The sequence below is a fragment of the Macaca nemestrina genome, chromosome 13 (genome assembly GCF_043159975.1).
Source record: "Macaca nemestrina isolate mMacNem1 chromosome 13, mMacNem.hap1, whole genome shotgun sequence".
NCBI classification, from domain to species: Eukaryota; Metazoa; Chordata; class Mammalia; order Primates; family Cercopithecidae; genus Macaca; species Macaca nemestrina.
Genome location: NC_092137.1, coordinates 104,506,669 through 104,527,665, shown reverse-complemented (window position 1 = coordinate 104,527,665; position 20,997 = coordinate 104,506,669). Strand labels below are relative to the sequence as shown.

General features: G+C 41.7%; 1 gene segment (V, D, J or C); it reads left to right on the top strand.

Moving 5' to 3' along the window:
- The first annotated feature begins 20,225 nt into the window (after window positions 1-20,225).
- LOC105471756 (immunoglobulin kappa variable 1-39-like) lies at window positions 20,226-20,763 on the top strand. The segment is given in 2 exon segments: window positions 20,226-20,316; window positions 20,441-20,763. Coding segments are annotated over 2 exon segments (378 nt in total).
- Window positions 20,764-20,997: the final 234 nt, after the last annotated feature.

The window sequence follows — 20,997 nt, the reverse complement described above, 5'->3', positions numbered from 1 at the left end:
GCTACATATGCCTTCTGATCTCAGTATTTACCATAATAAATCTGCTCCTATAATTGAGGCATACCACCCTCAAAAACCTAGTTGTAAACAGAATTGAACCTGGCCAGAAATAATGAATATACTTGTTTGGGAAAATTGCACTGCAGAACAGGCAGAGGTGCTGCACAATGATTCCTATGAAATCATTATTGATCGATCCTCTAAGGGGATGTTTAGCTTGAATTGCACCTCTCAGTGTGCTTGCCACAGATGCACTATGTCTAGCTGGTCTAAACAAAATGGTCAGATGGTATAAACAGTAAGAAATATGGCAAGAGTTCCTATTATCTGGAATCATGGCAGAATAGTGGCACCTGAACGTCAAATGATATGGCCCGCTGTAGGAACTAAACATAAGGATTTGTGGAAACTACTAATGGCTCTTAATAAGATCAAAATTTGGTAAAGAATAAAAAAGTATCTAGAAAGAAACTCTACAAACTTGTCTTTGGATATTGCAAATTAAAAGAACACATATTTAAACCATCCCCAGCACACCTGACCTTAATGCCAGGAACTGGAGTGCTTGAAGGAGCTGCAGATGGATTAGCAGCCAGTAACCCATTAAAATAGATAGAAAACACTTGCAGGCTCTGTGATTTCAATGATGATTGCATTATTAATTTGTGTTGTTTGTCTTTGTGTAGTCTGCAGACGTGGATCCCAACTCCTGTGAGGAGTAGCTCACCTTGACAAAGCTGCCTTTGCTTTTATTGCTTTGCAAAACAAGAAGGGGGACATGCTGGGGATAGGCCCCCCAAACTGGCCATAAACAAAATCTCTGCAGCACTGGGACATGTTGATGATGGCCATGACGCCCACGCTGAAGGTTGTGGGTATACTGGAATGAGGGCAAGGAGCACCTGGCCCACCCAGGGCAGAAAACTGCTTAAAGGCATTCCTAAGTCACAAACAATAGCATGAATGATCTATGCCTTAAGGATGTGTTCCAGCTGCAGATAACTAGCCAGAGCCCATCTCTCTGTTTCAGCCCATCCCTTTGTTTCCTATAAGGAATACTTTTAGTAAATCTATAATCTATAGAAACAATGCTTATCACTGGCTTGCTGTCAATAAATATGTGGGTAAATCTCTGTTCAGGGCTCTCATTCCTAAAGGCTGAGAGACCCTTGATTTCCCACTCCACACCCTATATTTCTCTGTGTGTGTCTTTAATTCTTCTGGCGCTGCTGGGTTATGATCTCCACGACCAAAATATCCTCGGCAACCTGGACTTGCTCTCTCATGACGAAGGTCTAAAATTTAACATTGTGTTGTCCTTGATTCTATTGCACCAACTTTCATCTGGTCTTTTTGTCAGTCACTCACAAGGGCACTCAAGTCAAATTCTCTAAAGATATGATTATCTTTTTTCTAATTCTAGACAAAAGGTTGATTTTAGGTTTTTAATCAAATTAAATTAAATATTTTAATGTTATGAATATGGCCATTTAAGTTGTATCTTTCTCTCAGTCTCTCTACAAATGTTAATATGGAGCAATTTCATAATAGGATCCTCATGATTTTCCTTTTCCTCTACAGTCTCTCAGTAAAGTGACCTACGACCTACTATGAGAAATTCTATGAGGTTAATAGAAGAGACAAAATAGTTATATTGAAATGTAATACTTTGATGACAAGCCAGAAATAAAAGATGTTGCTCTTGCTTTATGACTTACTTAAAATTATTATTGATTAGTAAACATTTGCTTTATTTTCCATAGAATCAATAAGCTTCTCTCTTTTTTCTTTCCTTACATGAATTATTTTTGTATAAACAATTTTCCTGGAGTAATAGATTGGCTTACCTTCTTATTTTCAGTTTTAATTTCCACCTAAATCTGCTAGGATTCCAGAATACAAAATAAACCATTTTCTAGGTTGAGGATGTTTCTAATTGACTAGGGTAAGAATATTGAGTATGAGTAAGATGCAGCTAAATCAGTGTCTAGCAAGAGATTATGCCTTTATTCACTTGTTAAACATGATAATTTTATTCCTGACTGCTCCTCGGAGGTCAGAATTTATTTTATTACTGATCATTCACTTTTTGCTGGTAGATATTATAGAAAAGTTAATATCAAATCTGGAAATACTCCAAAATAAGGGCATTTGTTTCTTCACAGAGCATTTACAGTTGGGTGATCCTTAGCTCCTGCCCCAGAATAACCAAGTAATAATAAAATTATCTACTGTGATGTGAAGCTGCTGCTTCCAGAAGGGCAGAGGGTCACCATTTCCAGCTGTCAAGGCAGAGACTATTATTATTAATTATTATTATAAGACATGGAATGATCCCTAAATAATTTATTCAGCTCTTATCTCTTTCCAATTCAGAATTTTTGATTTTTGTTGGAGGGAGATAAAAGGAAGAAGCTCAAAGACAATTTCAGTTCATTTTAGGAATCAGTTTAGGTGAGTTAATTTGATTCCTGATTTTTCCTGACAGTTTCAAAATTTATTTAATTTTAATTAATGTAAGTATTTCATAGATTCTTAGAATTATTTAATATGAAAGAAAAAGCTATGAATGTGAGACCTCTCAAATTCTATTCTCATTTGTTCTACAGGTAAATTATCTGATTTAAGTTAAAATAATAAAGTTACTTTACTTTGTTATCTTGTTATATTCACAGAAATTGTCATATCAACTGCAGCTTCCACTACAGTTTAAAAGGCTAAATTCTGCAATTAAGTCCTTAGAAATTTTAGATATGCCACGTTCTGCCTTTCAACTAAACCAGAGTGTATTTTATGGTCAACAAGGTCAACATCACATTCAAAGAGTGAAAAAAAATTACTAACCTCCTAAGCAAGATACGGTTTTATGGAGACCTACTTTTGAGGACAGAAGCCCCTTTATTCAAGAGTGAGAATCGAGAGGGAACTTTTAAGACACAGAATGCTCAGGAAGGAAACAGAATCATTGCTTCCCTTTGTGCAGTTTGTTGGTGGCTGAGGTGGGCTCTGCAGAAACATTAACAAGAACAGAAGCAAGGCTCACCACTTAATCCCACAGCTGTGTGTATAGGTTTATAGGATTTCTAAACATTTTTCCAAGAAAAAGTAAAGAACAATAATTCAAAGATTTGGAAACAGGTTCAGCTTAGGCAGGTCTAGAGCAGGGCCTGAAGGTGCAACATACAAGCAACCCTGTTTCTTCCAGTGCTGGAGAGATGGATTACAAGCAACCCTGTTGCTTCCAGTGCTGGAGAGATGGATTCTAAGAAGCAGAAGATACACATTCACGGAGCCTTCATTCCCTGAGCTCTCAGTGTTCCAGAGTATTTATCTGTGAATCGATGCTCCAGTGAGTGACCATTTACACTTAGTGAGATAATGTAGACAGCTTCCACCCCAGGTTCCTTGCAGCCAGGAATCCAGTCACAGGACCTGCAGCTTCACAGAGGGACACTCCATGGGTGGCTTAGTCTCAATTCTCAACCAAAGGGAACCTCTCCTCTTTATTCAAAATAACCTTCATTGCACTCCAGATGGGGAACAGGCCTCTATGTTTCTCACCCTCATCCATGGTAGTGTTTGTTTGGACAATATGGGCCAATACAGTCTGTAGAACAAAGTCTACAGAATTGGAAACAGTGACATATAAATGAGCTAAAGATGACCTGTGTGTCCTGACCCCTATGTTGTTTATTTCAAAACTGTGTTTACTTCTTAATGGCCTTTTCCACACTGAAATTTTGTAGGGCAATTATTTTAAAACAGCCAAAAGAAGAATATTTTCAGCCTTTCAGAAAATACTTACTTTGCATGTCCATGCAATTTCAACCACATCTGCCAACAATAAGATAAACCCCAGTTATGAAAACCTTAAACCAGAAACTCCCCACTGTGCTGCTATGTGGCACCCCCAGACACACGGCCCCTTGTCCTGTGTCCCATCATTTTGAGAAGCAACCTGGCACCTTATTCTCTGCACAGATTACTGCTGGGAGGGACTTGTCTCTGCAAACCTGTCAAAGCCTCATCCAATAAACTCATGTGTGTGACTGCCCCTCGGTGGCCATCTCTTTACCATGAGCAGCCCACAAATCCTTCCAACCCCCTACAAATTGGATCACAGTGTCCACACTGACTCAGGTCATGAACACAATCAATTCCACTTCTAAGACTCTCTTCTCAAATCTTATGAATAATGCAGTTGCTCCCAATTCTATGAACCCCAAACTAACCACATCAGAAACAGGAGACACAGTCACAATAAACCCCACCTGCATAAGTCCTCCCTCATTCAGGTGACCATGGTTCATATTAGAGACACACACAGGCAGAGGCCTGCTGCACACCTAGATCTGATTGGAGGTGGTTCTGACACCTTCTGATCTGTGTCCACTGTGGAGTGACCAGCTTTGTCTGCTGTTGTCAAAGCCTTGGTGTAATGTGTCAACAGATAAGAGAGGGAGGTTTCTAATCAGAATTAGATATGTTATTCTTTAAGTCTATAGGTAATACATGGTAATTTAAAACTGTTTTCTGAGTAAAAGAGGTCTTTACAAGATTTCACATTTTATGATTATGTAAAGCAACAGATGATGAGATTTTTAAAAATCACAGTGTTAGCCTTCTGAACAATTTATTATCAAGTTTCATAGGAAACAACAAGGCTATCTTAAATTCAAGCATCTTAAAGAAATCTTTGCAAAAATAACATTTTCAAGAATTGACTTTTAGTAAAAGAAAAATTGACACTTTTTTTTTTTTTTTTTTTTTTTTTTTTTTTTTTACTGTTATTCACTTTCCTGCAGTTCAAGTTTCCAGATTGGATGATGAATAGACCTGACTCTTCATTTAATACCCTTTCAGAATAATTATTTAAAACTTGCAGTAAGAGGTACCATCTAGTTCCACTTTAGTTGGGCTGATTGTGTTTTGTGTTTTCTTTTTCCTTTCCTTCAGCCTCTGATGTTTCTTTTTTCACTGTTATGATTAACAAGGAGTCTGAATTTTGAAGACTAAGAAGCAGATTAGAATTGTTTAGTTACATAAGAAAAGTCATATACACAAAAGTTACTAAATTCAATGAGAAAAGAGTAAATAAAATTGAGATAGTAAATATGAGCTTTTATTCTAATCCAAACTCTTAATTACAATTTGATCTCCTTAACCCACATTATTGCAATGGTGTTCAATATTTAAAGGTCAATATTGTTGTGTTTTCAATTATCTTTTCCAATCATGTAAAAAATGTTATTTTCTTAGAATTCCCATAAGACATTTAAACAGAGCTTTCCTCTGGAATGTTACCTAGAATTTCATTTGTTTGTGTTCTTGGGCAATCAATTATGAATTTCTGTTAAACGACCCATGATTACATAGTCTTTCAATTACAATTCACTGTTTCCATTGTTCCTGTAATTTTTTTTCCAGAAATGTGACTGTCCTTGTGATGGTGTTTGGTGTCGGCACCATTATTAAGGAACTGTTCAATTAAATAATAAGGACTTCACTAACAAATGAAGAAACATGAGATTGTTTCCCTTTGTAATGTTAGGTGTGTGGCAGACTCACATCCCTGAGCTGTGAGCGTCTTTCCAAGAAACCATGGAAATGTCAATTACAGGTTCAGGTTACCCTGAGACATCAAACTGTAGATGCAGTCCTTGCTCTTCCCACATAGACAATTTGCTTCTCAACTGCAGACTCATAGCTGTGGCTGCAGCACATCCAGGCTGGCAGAGATTCAGATCTCACTCAGGATTGGCAAGAACCTGGAAGCCCTGATAGGACCTGATCCCCCATGACCAGGGAGACTGTGTGGGAAGAATTTTCCTAAGAACCACTAGGAAAAACATCATGGAATGTTTTTTCTTATTTGTTCTGTATCATTAACCTATGAAATTCTTCCCTATGAGAGCCTGCTGGTTAACCTTGTATATGTAAGATGATTATGACGGGATTATCCCAGACTGAACAGTTGATCACCAGGAATTTTATATTCACTGCCTGAGGCATAACATTCTTGTCCCCTATCCTCTTACTTATGCTAAGCTCTTGTCTCTAAATGTAGAGACCCACATCATTCTCTGTGAGGTCTTTGGTCAGAGCAGTCTTGTGGGGCTCACTTGCCAGTTTCCAGGGAAGGGGAGATTCTAACACTTGCATTGAACAATGTTGACCAGTTACCCTAGAAACAGCAGATACCAGGCAACACTTGAACTGGCTCAGGAGCACTTTTCATTTGCAGGCCCTCTGCCCATCTGTGCTTGTGGGAATGGGGCTGTTTTCTTCTTTAGATTGGCTGGAGGGAGTCATGCAGGATGGCATTCACCTCCCAGAGATGCATCCTGGAAACACATTTCCACATTGTCAGGGTCCTCATGCTTTCTCAGAGTGGCACACACTGCAGAATGCATCCCTGCCCGAGGTCCCAACTTGCACAGAGACTTATTCCCTTGACCACAGGCAAACTTGACATGAACAATGTTTGTTTTATTCCAACAAACATTTTATGTCACATTGTTCACAGAAGAGACATTCCCCCTGCCCCATCAACCTTTTCCACACCACTGCACCCACCAGGTGATTTGCATATTGCCCTCTAGGAAGGACTTTCCCTTTTGATTTTGAGATAAACGCTCAGCTCTAACCTTACCTTGACTGATCAGGACTCCTCAGGTCACCTTCTCACAATGAGGCTCCCTGATCAGCTCCTGGGGCTCCTGGTGCTCTGGGTCCCTGGTAAGGAGAGGATTAAAATGAGGTGATAGAACGGGGTGGGAGGGTGAGATCTGGGGGCTCCACAGCTTCCTATACTTATTTCAACCGTGTGTCACAGGCACATAGTGTATGCTCCATGATCGAGAATTCATTTATTTTTCTCAGGAATAGTCAGGAATCACCTCCCAGGAACAAGTACAAGTGCTCTTATTAAGATCTTGAAAATAAAGAGTTCCCTCCTGGTTAGTAAAGAATGGGTTCATTTTAGAAAGTCTACCTTTCATGATATAAATCAAAACTTGAAAAAAACATAACTATAAATCAATATCTTAAGGGAAATCATGAAAATTGCTCAAAATGTGCGTATATAACCTTGCACTTCTCTGTTATTATTTCAGGATCCAGTGGGGATATTGTGATGACCCAGACTCCACTCTCCCTGCCCATCACCCCTGGAGAGCCGGCCTCCATCTCCTGCAGGTCTAGTCAGAGCTTCTTGGATAGTGATGATGGATACACCTATTTGGATTGGTACCTGCAGAAGCCAGGCCAGCCTCCACAGCCCCTAATCTATTTTGTTTCAAGCCAGGCCTCTGGAGTCCCAGACAGGTTCAGTGGCAGTGGATCAGGCAGTGATTTCACACTGAAAATCAGCGGGGTGGAGGCTGATGATGTTGGGGTTTATTACTGCATGCAATGTATAGAGTTTATTTCCACAGTGGTACAGCCTGGAAAAGAAACCTCCCCGCTGGGGTGTCCCAGTTGCTCACCTGCAGTACTTTTCTGGAGAGCAGCTCAGCAGAGTCTCTGAATCTGCAGGAGATGAGGCTGTTGGAGAATTCAGGGCAGAGTTTGTTGCTGAGGACTCTGCCTGGGACGACAGGTGCATACCACTAAGCATGGCTAATTTTTCTTTTTTCTTTTTTTTTTTTTTGTAGAGTCGGTGCTTCACTATGTTGCCCAGTCTGTTCTCAGGCTTATGGGCTCAAAACACCCACCTGACTTGGTCTCCCAACGCGCTGGGAGTACCGGTGTGAACCATTGCACCAGGTCAGCACCCCTGTTTATGTTCCTGTCACTTGCCACAGCCTTTACTCTCATAAGCAACAGGAGAATGAGGAGGTTCTAGGGCTCTGTGAGTAAAAAATCAGGAAGATAGGGAAAGGAGAATGGAAGCTCATCTGAATCCTCCTTCCTTGCCTACATTTGTTTAAATTTGAGCAAAACAGCCAGACAATTGATCATTTCTGGCAAAACATGTTGATTCCCTCTTAGGGTTTAACAGTTTTGGGTACCTTTTAAAGAAAATACTTGGTTATATGTAAAATTGGGATTTTCCCACCTTTTAAATTCCTGCTTCTTCTATTTGCCATTCTTTTCCACTCCGTGAGAGAGTAGAGACAGGATTCTTCACTAGTTCTCCTCAGGGGGAGCTGGTTGAGGACAATCAGTAACATCTTCGTGGTGAGTGTCAAATAGACTTTGTAATTTCAAAGCAGACGCAAGTTCCTAATACTAAAGTCTTTGATTACAGCTACCTCTTGCTGATAGAAAAGGGAGTTCTTGAAAATGTGAAAGCTGGTTTTAAAAATAAAATGCATATGCCGGAAGATGCAGTGTGGCAAAGATGTAGGATTTTCCATGGATCACTGAAGAAATACAGGATGATGTAAACTATTTTATTATCCAAAGTTCAGAATTCAAGATTGGGCAGACTGCAGGAATGTGTGCATGAAGAGAACACAGGAGGGATCAACTATTGTTCAATTAAACTGCCCTTGGCTTATGGTGGGTGGGGATGTGGCTGGTGGTGGCCATGGCAGTTGGTGATGTGGATCCAAAAAGAGGCCAAATGTTTCTTGTGAAGAACCACAGAGTTGAAGGCACTGCTGCCTGGCTTCCTGGGTGGAGCCTGTGCCGCTGGGAGTCTCACAGGAAAGTAATGTCGTGAGTAAGCATTTAGTTCTGTAATCACCAAAGGTTTAGTGAAGTCCCTGTGCAAAGAGACCTGAGGTCACGTCACTCAGTTCTAGTCAAATCACAGCAGCCAGGCAGAGCTTCTGAAACTTATTCTATCCTTAGGGGAGGTCTAGCAGAGACCACTGTTTGGGTCTGGGAGATGTCACAACCACTGACATGCTGAGCAGAAGGCCCAGCAGGATGTAATCCAGCAGGTTTTGATAAATGACAACTTTGATATTAAGTGGTCATAAACAAACAATAAAAGGATTTGAAGTAAGTAAATATATTATTTTTACACAATGTGATCATTACCTAAAATAAATTTGATGTGTATATTCTAGTGGTAATGGTATAGAAAAATGTATGATTTATATATATTCAGTTAAATTAATGCTCCAAAAATATTTATGAATTATTCATGGGCATGTCAGTTACCTGTCATGAGGTGATATGCTTAAAGAAATGTTTGTATTAAAAGGACAAAATATCTTTTTACTGGTTAAAAAATTGAATCACATCAGAAATGATTGTCTATTCTAAAATGATGGATCCCATGGTGAGTGAATTTAAAATTTTATTATTATTATTATTTTTTTTTTGAGAGGGAGTCTCACTTTTTCACCCAGGTTGGAATGCAGTGGTGTGATATCAGCTCACTGCAAGCTCTGCCTCCCAGGTTCATGCCATTCTCCTGTCTCAGCCTCCCCAGTAGATGGGATTACAGGCGCCCGCCACCACGCCCGGCTAATGTTTTTGTATTTTTGGTAGAGACGGGATTTCACTGTGCTAGCCAGGATGGTCTCAATCTCCTGACCTCAAGATCCACCCGCCTCGACCTCCCAGAGTGCTGGGATTACAGCCGTGAGCCACCACGTGCAGACTAAAATTGTATTTCTAAACGGAAATATCAAGAAAGAAAGAAAAAGAAAGAAAGAAAGAAAGAAAGAAAGAAAGAAAGAAAGAAAGAAAGAAAGAAAGAAAGAAAGAAAGAAAGAAAGAAAGAAAGAAAGAAAGAAAGAAAGAAAGAAAGAAAGAAAGAAAGAAAGGAAGGAAGGAAGGAAGGAAGGAAGGAAGGAAGGAAGGAAGGAAGGAAGGGTGGAATATAGCAAAGAATTTGTCACACATACAAAGAATGACAAGTCTTTACATTTCCATTTATGAGTGAGAACACACAACCAATCCAAAATCTATTGATTTCACTCCCACAATCATCAGTGTGGAGACTAAAGGTAGTGCAATGAAAATTACATTCTTAACCAAAAAGTACCAAAACAAAGAAAAGACGGTTTATAGAAAATAGTTTGCAAAATAAAGAATGGCATGTCTGTAGAAGGTATTCACAAGTGGGGACTCACATCTAACCAAAATTCTAGGGATTTCACCATCACAAACACTACTTTGGAGCCTTGAGATGCTGCACATCCTCCTGTGAGCAGGACACTCCTTGGGCCCCTGCCCAGTGTGATGGCCCCAAACACAACTCTCCCAAGGAAGCTCAGCCTCTCAGTGCAGAAGGAGAGGACACAGGGAATGTGTCCATAGCAGGTAGAATCAGGTGGGCTCAGGCAGTTGCCTAGAAAGTCTTTGAGGAAGAGGACATGAGGCCTCAGTCACAGGTACATGTTCTTCTTCTGTGTGAACAGGGGCCAGATCTCTCCAGGGCACCTTCCAGAGCCTCTTCCTTCCTAACTACTTTGGGTGCACAAGTCCCACAGACCCTCCAGTGTTGGCTGCCACATCATCCCTGGAGCAACCACTAAAGTTTCCTGCTGTCCTCATAGCTGCAGGGATGCTCAGTCATGTCACTGGGAGGAGATTCTAGTGTGTCCTGTCCTCACCTGCTACAGGCATACTTGACTTGAACTATGTTTGTTTTGCTCCATTGAACATTTTATGTCACATTGTTCACAGTAGAGATATACCCTCTACACCATAGACCCTTTCCACACTGCTGCCCCCACCAGGTGATTTGCATATTGTCCTCTAGGGAGGACCTTCCCTTGTGAGTCTGAGATAAAAGCTCAGGTCTAACCTTGCCTTGACTGATCATGACTCCTCAGTTCACCTTCTTACAGTGAGGCTCCCTGCTCAGCTCCTGGGGCGGCTAATACTCTGGATCCCTGGTAGAGACAGAAGTGAAATGAGTTGGGAAAATGGGGCTGGAAGGTGAGTTCTGGGGGCTCCACGGTTTTCCATATTTATTTCAACCATATGTTAGAGCCACATGATCTATGCTCCAGGAAAGAAAATTCATATTTTGGTATTAAGAATAAACAGGATTCACCTCCAAGGAACAATGACCCCTGCTCTGATTAAGATCTTGAAAATAAAGAGCGAATGTGTCCACAGCGTGTGGAGTCAATTGGGCTCAGGCAGTTAGCTGGGGAGTTCCCCGCTGGCTGGTAAATAATGGGTTCATTTTAGAAAGTCTGTTTTTCATTATATAAGTCAAAACTTGAAAATACGTATAACTGTAAATCGGTATCATAGGGAAATCATGAAGGTTGCTCATAATGTGTCGGTATAAACTTTGCACTTTTCTGTTATTATTTCAGGACCAAGTGGGGATATTGTGATGACCAAGACTCCACTCTCCTGGCCTGTCTCCGCTGGAGAAACAGCCCCCATCTCCTGCAGGTCTAGTCAGAGCCTCTTGCCCAATGATGGATACGCCTATTTATATTGATTCCTGCAGACGCTAGGCCAATCTCCACAGCTCCTGATCTATTTTGTTTCAAACCGGGCCTCTGGAGTTTCAGGCAGGTTCAGTGACAGTGATTCTGGCACTGATTTCACACTGGAAATCAGCAGAGTGGAGGCTGAGGATGTTGGGGTTTATTACTGCATGGAAGTCCTACAGTTTCCTTCCACAGTGGTACGGTACTGAACAGAAACCTTCTTCTGGGGTGTCCCAGCTGCCCACATGCACTGCTTGTCTGGTGAGCAGGTCAGCAGGGTCTCTGTGTCTGCAGAGGAGTACGCTGTTGGAGAATACAGGGCAGAGTTTGCTGCTGAGGACTCTGGCATAGAATTCTTGCAATTCCAAAAGTGGACTTTGAAAATAAACAAAATAATTCAGATGGAGAACATAAAGTTTACATAATGTGCCACAGGAAGAATGCAGAATTAAATGAGATTTTATTTCCTTCTCAAATCTTAGAATTTTAAAAATATTTTACAGACATAGCCTTTTAAAGAGAAAATATTTAGTGCTCTGTTGTCATAAGAAAATGATTCTAAGAATGAATAAATGCATTATTTTTATATGACATTCTTCCTGAAAATAAATCTGAATCCTCTATTTCAGTTGTAAATGCATAGAAAAATTATGCTCTTAGTAGATTCCATTGACAATAGCGCTCTAAATTTATATGCTTCCTTAATTTGAGGGCTACAGTCTGATAAATATCTATATACATTTTGCCATGTAACTTTTAAACCTAACAGAAATCCTTTCTGTTAAAAATGCAGTAGTGCTTTCTCCATCATAATGCTAGAGGGCAGTTTCACGCGACTGGTGAAGGAGAGAGAAAGTTTGGGAAGTGGGAACATAGCAATTTCGCAATATGACCAAGTGTTATCATGTAGAAAACTATCCCCAAACCAGTCATTTCTAACATGTGTTACCGCTTGTGCTACCACTAATCTGCATCCATGATCTGATTTTTCTGCCAAATAGATTTCCATGAACCTGAATAATGAGTGATGTCTATCACATGTGGTAACACATGTGTAGAGACACAGAAGACTGATTGAATCAATAGAACAAGATCCTGATGCAGGCTAAGGGCTTAAATAATACTTGAGATTATTTATTTCAAGATAACAGATTCCATAGGAAGTGCAATTAAAATTCCAATGTGTCATTTCTGTTAGGTTTAAAAGTTGCATGGCAACATGTATATAGACATTTATTAGACCAGAGCCTTCAAATTGAAAAACATAAATCACTCAATATGTTATTGAAAAATACTAATTAATGCATCATTGAGCCTATATTTTATTACAGAATGCAGTAAAAGAAAATAAAATGTAAGTCGCAAGAGCACAAGGTAAGGAATGCTATCGTCACCTTTAGCCCCCCTGTGATTGACAGCACCTAGTCACCTTGAGTTTCTGCTTTTCTGTGAGAAAGGAGAAACAATAAAAACCCATTCAAGGTAGTTAGTTATATTTTAGTGAAAGCAAACAAATGTACAACATACATGCTGCTGCTATCCCAAAGGCGTATATTCTCAAGGCAAAATAGTGAAAAGTAAATGATCCAAAAAACTGAAAGGGAAGAGATACAAGGAGAATCCAAGCATAATCAAATTTATTACATAGAAGCCTCTTAATATGGCGAACTAAATGTGACAAGGTTTCTGCGTCTGTGCCATGGCAGTGCAGAGGCAGGCAGGTGACCTTGGCGGTGTCGGTGGCTCTGCTCCATGAGGTCACTCTGGTGGGCAGGAGGCACAACCACCCTCAGAACACAGACTTCCTCCTTCCTCACCGTGACTGACTGCCCGGCCATCCTCAGCAGCATGAGGTGGAACAGAGTGGAGAGAAACCTGTTTTCTTCTAAAGACTAAAAACAAAAACAGAAACAAAAAAACCTGGAGCTTTCCATCAGGGACAAATGTTCTTTTGACTCAATCACACATTTGAGAAATTTTCCATTGAGTGGATCTGCTGATAAACCCACATTCGTTGCTTGTTTTAATCTGAAAATGTGTTTACATGATTCTTGAAAATATTTTTTGACTATAAACTTATATAGATGGCAGCCTATTTGATGCTGTCATTCACAATTCATAATTGCTGCTAAAAAGTTATTTGTTGAAAAAATCTGTGACTCTAACTGTTGTTGTTTGAAAGGAATATGTCTTTTTAAGATACTCAGACTCCTTTTAAGCTCTTCCTTTGGCCCTCCTTTTTTTCTGATTCAATGTATTGTTTAATTTGTTACTTATGATTAATTAATCAATAATTAATTTTCCCAATCACACAATCATATGTCCTATAAGTTGCTATGTCAGAGACCTGCCTGAAGATGGCAAACAAGCTCCACAATAAACAGAAGACAGCTCCACGGTGTTAGGAACCCTGGGAAAGTGGAAATGCTAGTGTCCCATTATCAACAGGGAGTCCTAAATTTAGAGTCAAATCTTTCCCATGACCGGGGCACCTGGGAGGAACCACTCGTGTACTGAGTTGTGGGAACCTGCCCCGTGCCCTGAGGCTGGATTAACGGCCTTGGCCTTGTCCCACCTGCTATGGACTGAATTGTGTCCTCAGATTCATATTGAAACCCTAATTTTCAATGTGACTGTAGAAATTAGGACCTGGAAAGATGTAATTGAGGTCATAAGAGGGCAGTCCCTGATCCAGTAGGATTTGTGATTTTATAAGATCCAGAGACCTCTCCTTTTTCTCCACTCTCTCTAACTGCCTTCCCCTCTATGGAAAGGCTGTGTGAAGGCATGGTGAGAAAGAAGGTGGCATCTGCAAACCAGGAAGAAAGTCTTTACCAGAAAACAAACCCTGCTTAACATCCATTTGGGATATTCCAGGCACCAGACATTTAATTTAATTGAAAATTAAATGCTGTGGTTTACACCGTCCAGTCCAGCTTTTTTGATGTGGCAGCACAAGCTGATTCATCCACCTTCCCCACCCTCTGTGAACAGGAGCAGCCTCAGGAAGCCCTCATGGACATGGGGACCCAGCTTTGCTCCTCTTCCTCCTGCTTTTCCGACTCTCTGGTGAGGAGAGACGACTCAGGCTTCAACTTCATTTCCTGTGCATTAAACATGAATGTTTCCTTGAAGATGAAGTTTTTAGCCCATTTTGATTTCTCAACAGAATTTAATCAAACAGAATGAAGTATTAGAATTAATATTTAGGAATGTTCATATTTGTTCCCCACTTACATGACAGTTGGGATATTGTGTGGTGCTCATCTCCAGGCCCTCCCTGTGTTCCAGGAGACAGGGTCACTCTCACCAGCAGGGCCAGTCAGGGTAATAACAGTGTCCTAGCCTAGCTCCGTGTGAAATAAGGACTGACACTGATCTCCTGCTGGCTCCCACTGCCCCCTGGACACGATGCCTGCCTGGGTCAAGCAGGTGAGTCTGGACAGATGTCACTCTGGCCTTCAGCAGCCTAACTACCTTCATGACCTCCCATTATGAACAGAGTCCCAGAAGCTGCCTGAGCCATGAACGTTGGACAGAGAAATCCCACATCACTGCAATCAGAGGGGGCTGTGAAAAGACCATGGAGGGGTTTCATACTATGACCACCCACCACTGAGCCATGGCAGCCACTCTTTCTGACGGGAGCGCCTGAGGGAAGACCCACTCATGCTCTCTAACCACTAGAGGTCGTTTTTGTCACCATCTTGGTTCTAGCTGGTTTGGGCCAGTTTCTGTAGTGCATCCTGTTTTGTCCAGATCCTCTTCTGGTCAGTGATGTCATGACTGGTGTGATCGGTGCTCGGAATACAAGTCCTGATGATCTCCTACCTTACACTCGCTGCCTTCTGTGAATCAGATATTCTGATAAGGATTCTGTTGGATCCTACTTGAGTCAAGGGCCACACAGACCCTCACTGTGGGCTGAGGACCACAGGCATCTGAAGACAAGCAAAGGTTCAGAGAATGATAGTTCGTGACTGTCCCCTGTAAAGACAGCTTCTCCCCAGACGGCTGAGGGCTGTCTTTGGCTGTGTCCTTCCTTCTGAATGATAATGAGGGATAGAGCAGGTCTCTAAGCAAAACCACAGCAAGACCTTCCATGTGTGCCGCTCTAACCTGGACATAGGTAATACTGGATACACTTAGGACAGTGAGGAGGTTTATAATCACAAAGAGGAGAGACAAGGAAAGGAGGCAAGAGAGAGAAGGGTGGTGATGTGTGTATAGTACCAACACTGACAGTACGTTCTTTAATGGTTTATTGCTGAGTATGACGCTCCAATGATCAGGTTCTATTCCATGCAGCCTATACATATACCTTATATAGGAAAAGGGCCTTTGAACATATAAATTAAGGATTATGAAATGGACAGATTATCCTGTATTGACCAGGTGGGCCCTAAATGGGCCTGTCTTTGTGAAATGTCTATCTCTATCTTATAAGGACATCATGATTGTTTGTCCTTATAAGATAGACATAGACAGACATTTTAACTAAGCCTGCAGAAGAGAAGGCAATTTGAAGACAGTGACAGAGTTTGAAGTGATGTGGACTCAAGCCAAAGAAAGCTGAAACAAGCAAAAGCTGGAAGAAGCCAAAAAGTAGACTCCCCCGCTGGAGTCCCTGAAGAAGCTTGGTCCGATGACAGCCTGCTCTCGACTCCTGAAACTAGTGTTGGACTTGTGGCCTCCAGAACTATAGGACAATGTATTTCTGTTGTTTTAAGCCACCAAAGTTGTGGTAATTTGCTATAGCAGCCCAAGAATTTTAATAAAAATGGGGCTTAGGATAAATCCAGCCTCAAGTTACTATGATGATTTGTAGTCTCCACCTTCAATTCTCTAATGTTACACATGATTGCTTAGAAGAAGAAGTTCATGATGGAAACATTGTACAGGAAATCCCACAGTATATACAGGGTATCTATTAGTTACAGAATAAATAATGACAATTCTTAGTTGAAAATGACATCTGAGGCTGGGCTTGGTGGCTCACGCCTGTAATCCCAGCACTTTGGGAGGCCAAGGTGGGCGGATCAGAGGTCAGGAGATTGAGATCATCCTGGCTAACACGATGAAACCCCGTCTCTACTGAAAAATACAAAAAATTAGCTGGACGTGGTGGCACATGCCTGTAGTCCAAGCTACTCAGGAGGCTGAGACAGGAGAATCCCTTAAACTCGGGAGGTGGAGGTTGCAGTGAGCCAAGACCCCACCACTGCACTCAGGCCTGGGCAAGAGAGCAAGATTCTGCCTCAAAAAAAAGTAAATAAATACACGAAATCAGGACTTGAACTCAGCTCTGGACCAAGTGGACTTAATAGATATATACAGAACTCTCCACCCCAAATCAATAGAATATACTTATTTCTCAGCAGCACATCGCACTTATTCTAAAATTGACCAGATGCCTTATGTAAATGATGAGTTGATGGGTACAGCAAACCCACATGGCACATGTACACCTATGTAACAAATCTGCAAGCTGGGCACTTGTACCCTAGATCTTAAAGTATAATAATAATAAAAAAAAATGACATCTGACTAGTAGTATCTTATCTAGAATCTTCATTCTAAGATACTCAAGGAGCCCTAAGTAGTCTTTTCATATATATATATGTACAAGTACATTTCCTGGTGCATCAACTAGAGAAACCCTCAGGACAGCCCTTGACACCCTTGATGATACATTTCAGATGAGTAAACTGTTCATCAGAGCCCAGAGTTGAAACACTTCAACAGAGGTGGTTTGCCCAAAGACACATGGTCAGCAATTTTCAGGACTGAGCTTGGAACCTTCGTCTGCATAACCTTAAATATGTTGCTTCCACGTGGCCACGTTTGTTTCACAGAGGAATGAATGGCCTTTAAATTCGGAGAAGAGACAAAGCCAGAAGGGTGGTGTGAAATTCTCAGTACAAGCCCCCTGCTACCTCTGCACCTTGCCGTGATTAGCCCAATTAAAAACTCAGGCCCTTATGCAGTTTTGTCTACAAAGCAAAACTTCCTCAAAGTCTTTACAAATATTAAATGTCTTTCTTTAATATTTGAGGGCAGGGGCAAGGCAATACCTTGCACTGCCCTGAACACTTTGCATCTTGTCTACCATCCTCATCTCTCTGACCCTGTCCTTCCCCCTCAAATTGTGTCCTGTAAATCTGATTTTTCTTCCTAATATGAAAACAAATGGACAAATATTCCCCTACTTTTCTCATATCCAGAGCATGTAAGAGTTAATAATCACATATCCAGAGAGTACGAGAGTCAATCAAAGGATTTATCCAAGAGCATTTACACATCACAAGGATTCTGCTAGCCATCTTCACAGTGAAATTTTTTGTGTGTCGTGTTAAAATTGACACTACAAAATGACAAGATAAAAGTATTTGGAAGAACAGATGGTGGCCATGCCCTTAAGGATGTAAAAGACACCCCTGTCCCTTGTGTTAGTTTCCTACTCCTGCTGTAACAAGTTACCAGAATCTTACTGGCTTCACACAACACAAATTTATTATCATACAGTTCTGGCGGTGAGAAGTCTCCCTGATTTAAAATCAAGGTGCCATTCATGCTATATTCCTTCTGGAAGCTCCAGGGGAGAGAATCTGATTCTCAGTTTTTCATCTTCAAAGACAGCCCCATGTTCCGGGCTGCCTGGCCCCTTTCTCCACCACTGAAGCATCTCTCTCCATTGTCTCCGTTCCTCTCTGACTGTTACCCCCACTTGTCCCTATTATAAAGACCCTTGTGATGATGCTGTCTCTCCCAGATAATTCAAGTGTTTCCTAAATTTTCTGAATATCCCTATGCATGAAAAAGAAAATTGGCAAATATTAAGAATCTACTGTCCAAAAATGAGAGTTTGTACACTATCTTAGGTTGGATCTTTCAGGGACAATGATGCCCATGCCGGCAGCATATTTACAATGCACAGGAAACACTGGGAGGAAACAAGGCAGTGAGAAAGAAAAGAGACTAGTGATAACGAAAGTGTCCTCAGCAAGAAGCTACCACTGAGCATGAATGGAGCTCAAGCCCACGTGGAAACATGGGAAAATGTCTCGGTATTATTCCACCTCTGAAGGGAGGGAGTTGGGGTATGTATACACCTCCCCTGTCCTCACTGATTGAGGGCTTTCCTAGAGGATGCTCATTCCAGGTGCTGTGATAGGCCATGTGTGCAGTCAGGGCTGCCTTCTTCAGCTTCAGATAGAGCAGTGAGGAAAAGATATGGCCACGGGGGGTCAGCAGAAATATAGTGAACGGAAAACGGAAAGGGTAGCAAGAGTGACAGCTATATCCCCCCCCTACACACACACAAAATTGTGTATCGCAATCCAGAACTGCTTCTTTCTGAATGTAAATCTTAGCAAACAGTTTACCAGTAACTTCCCTTGAAATTCAGGCCTCTGGAAAGCAGTAGGAAATCTGTGTACCAGCTATACCACTGCAGTCTGGCCACTCTTAGTGATGCATGAGTAATCCTCCCTGGACTTCCCAGGCTCTAGTCTTCTCATGTTGATGTAGTTGATTCCACTTCCCTTGCTGCACAACCAGGCTGGAATGCCTGGGCAGAGGCAGACATGTGAGGTATAGCGGTTCAAATCTGTTTCCAAGTTTTGTGCAGATTCAAAGCATTTCTCCATGTATATGGGCGGTGACTTGGCAGGAGATGGAGACTCTCTTTTCTGGATGTGGAGCAAAGAGGCTGGCATCTGAGTCAGGATGATGTCCCCAGTCACTGCTAAAGGGTCAAAGAGAAAAGTGGCATTGATGGTGCAGGGCAGGGACATGCACTGAGTAGCTGCCACCCTCACAGAAGAGAAAGTGTTAATTGACCTGGCTTTTCCCTAGGGCCTGTCCCTCCCCTGCTTTCCAGAGAACCAAGTTTTTCGAGAACTGTACCTGAACACTCACGAACACTCTGGTGGAAAAGGCAGATCAGGGCATTAAGCAAGATGCATTATCTTGGTCTTCTTTCTTTGGAGGCAGTTGATGTGGGGGTCTAGATTGACCCGGAGTTTCAAGTTTATCCTGATTCAGGCTTCAACAGTTGGAGGAAGAAACAGAGATGTTTTCTGAAGTAAACAGATCTAGCATTACTAGACAACCCTTCATACTGATGACCTATGGGAAATAATACCCAAGCGCAGAAAAATGTGTAGAATAGGGGGAGCTGCAAACCAAGATGAAGCTGCTGCCCATTGAGACACTGGGTACTAAAGAGACCCGTAGCTCTGGATAATGGAAGATCTGTGAGTGGCACAGGCACTGAGGAATCACGGCATCATTATTGTGCCTCTGAAGGGAATTGCTTGAAAACATACTGGTAATAACGAATGTTTAAGGTCACTACAAATACTTTGGAGTGTATTAAATATGCTTCTGATAAAGACTGTTTCTCTCACGTGAAACAATGGGAACTGTGTGACAATCACGGAGGTGTTGTTAGTATAGCAAAAGGGATTGTTACTCTCTGCATCCATTTAAGTAACTTGAAGACTTGATAGATCCACCCTCTAAGACTTTATTAGATGTTCCCTACAAGTGGTTATACTCTCCTGTACACTCCCAATACAAATATAAAATATATTATTCCATGTAGTCCTTAGGTTTGTATTAAAGTTTGACTTTTTTTCCTTCAAAATATCTCTTGTCACAACGGTGGCCCTAGAGAGAAATACATTATCTCCTGGCAAATCTATGCTGCCCTGGTATGACCTGGACCCTGGGGACATTGCCCCTGTGCTGAATTACTGAGATCTGCCAGCCCTGCAGCTGTGCCCAGCCTGCCCCATCCCCTGCTGATTTGCATGTTCCAGAGCACAGCCTCCTGCCCTGAAGACTTTTTAATAGGCTGGTCACACCCTGTGCAGGAGTCAGTCTCAGTCAGGACACAGCATGGACATGAGGGTCCCCACTCAGCTCCTGGGGCTCCTGCTGCTCTGGCTCCCAGGTAAGGAAGGAGAACACTGGGAATTTACTCAGTCAGTGTGCTCAGTTATGGCTGAAACTTCAGGGAAGTCCTCTGGTAACATGATTAATATTAAGAATATTTGTTTTTATGTTTCTAATCTCAGGTGCCAGATGTGACATCCAGATGACCCAGTCTCCATCCTCCCTGTCTGCATCTGTAGGAGACAGAGTCACCATCTCTTGCCGGGCAAGTCAGAACATTTATAGTAATTTAGCGTGGTATCAGCAGAAACCAGGGAAAACTCCTAAGCTCCTGATCTATGCTGCATCCAGTTTGCAAAGTGGGATTCCCTCTCGGTTCAGCGGCAGTGGATCTGGGACAGATTACACTCTCACCATCAGCAGCCTGCAGCCTGAAGATGTTGCAACTTATTACTGTCAGCATGGTTATGGTACCCCTCCCACAGTGTTACAAGTCATAACATAAACCCCCAAGGAAGCAGATGTGTGAGGCTGAGCCACCCCAGATGCTCCTCCTGGTGCCTCTATCTGCTAAGAGCATTTGTTAAATTCAATCAGGTTTTGAAAGTCATTGGAAGACTTTTGTACAGGGGGTCAGGGAGGCTCCTCTGAACCTTAAGCCTATTTTTCCCTCATCCCCAGCAGAAAAGACGGGACAATGCCTGTCCTGAATGAATAAGGAAGAGGTATAAGTCCACCT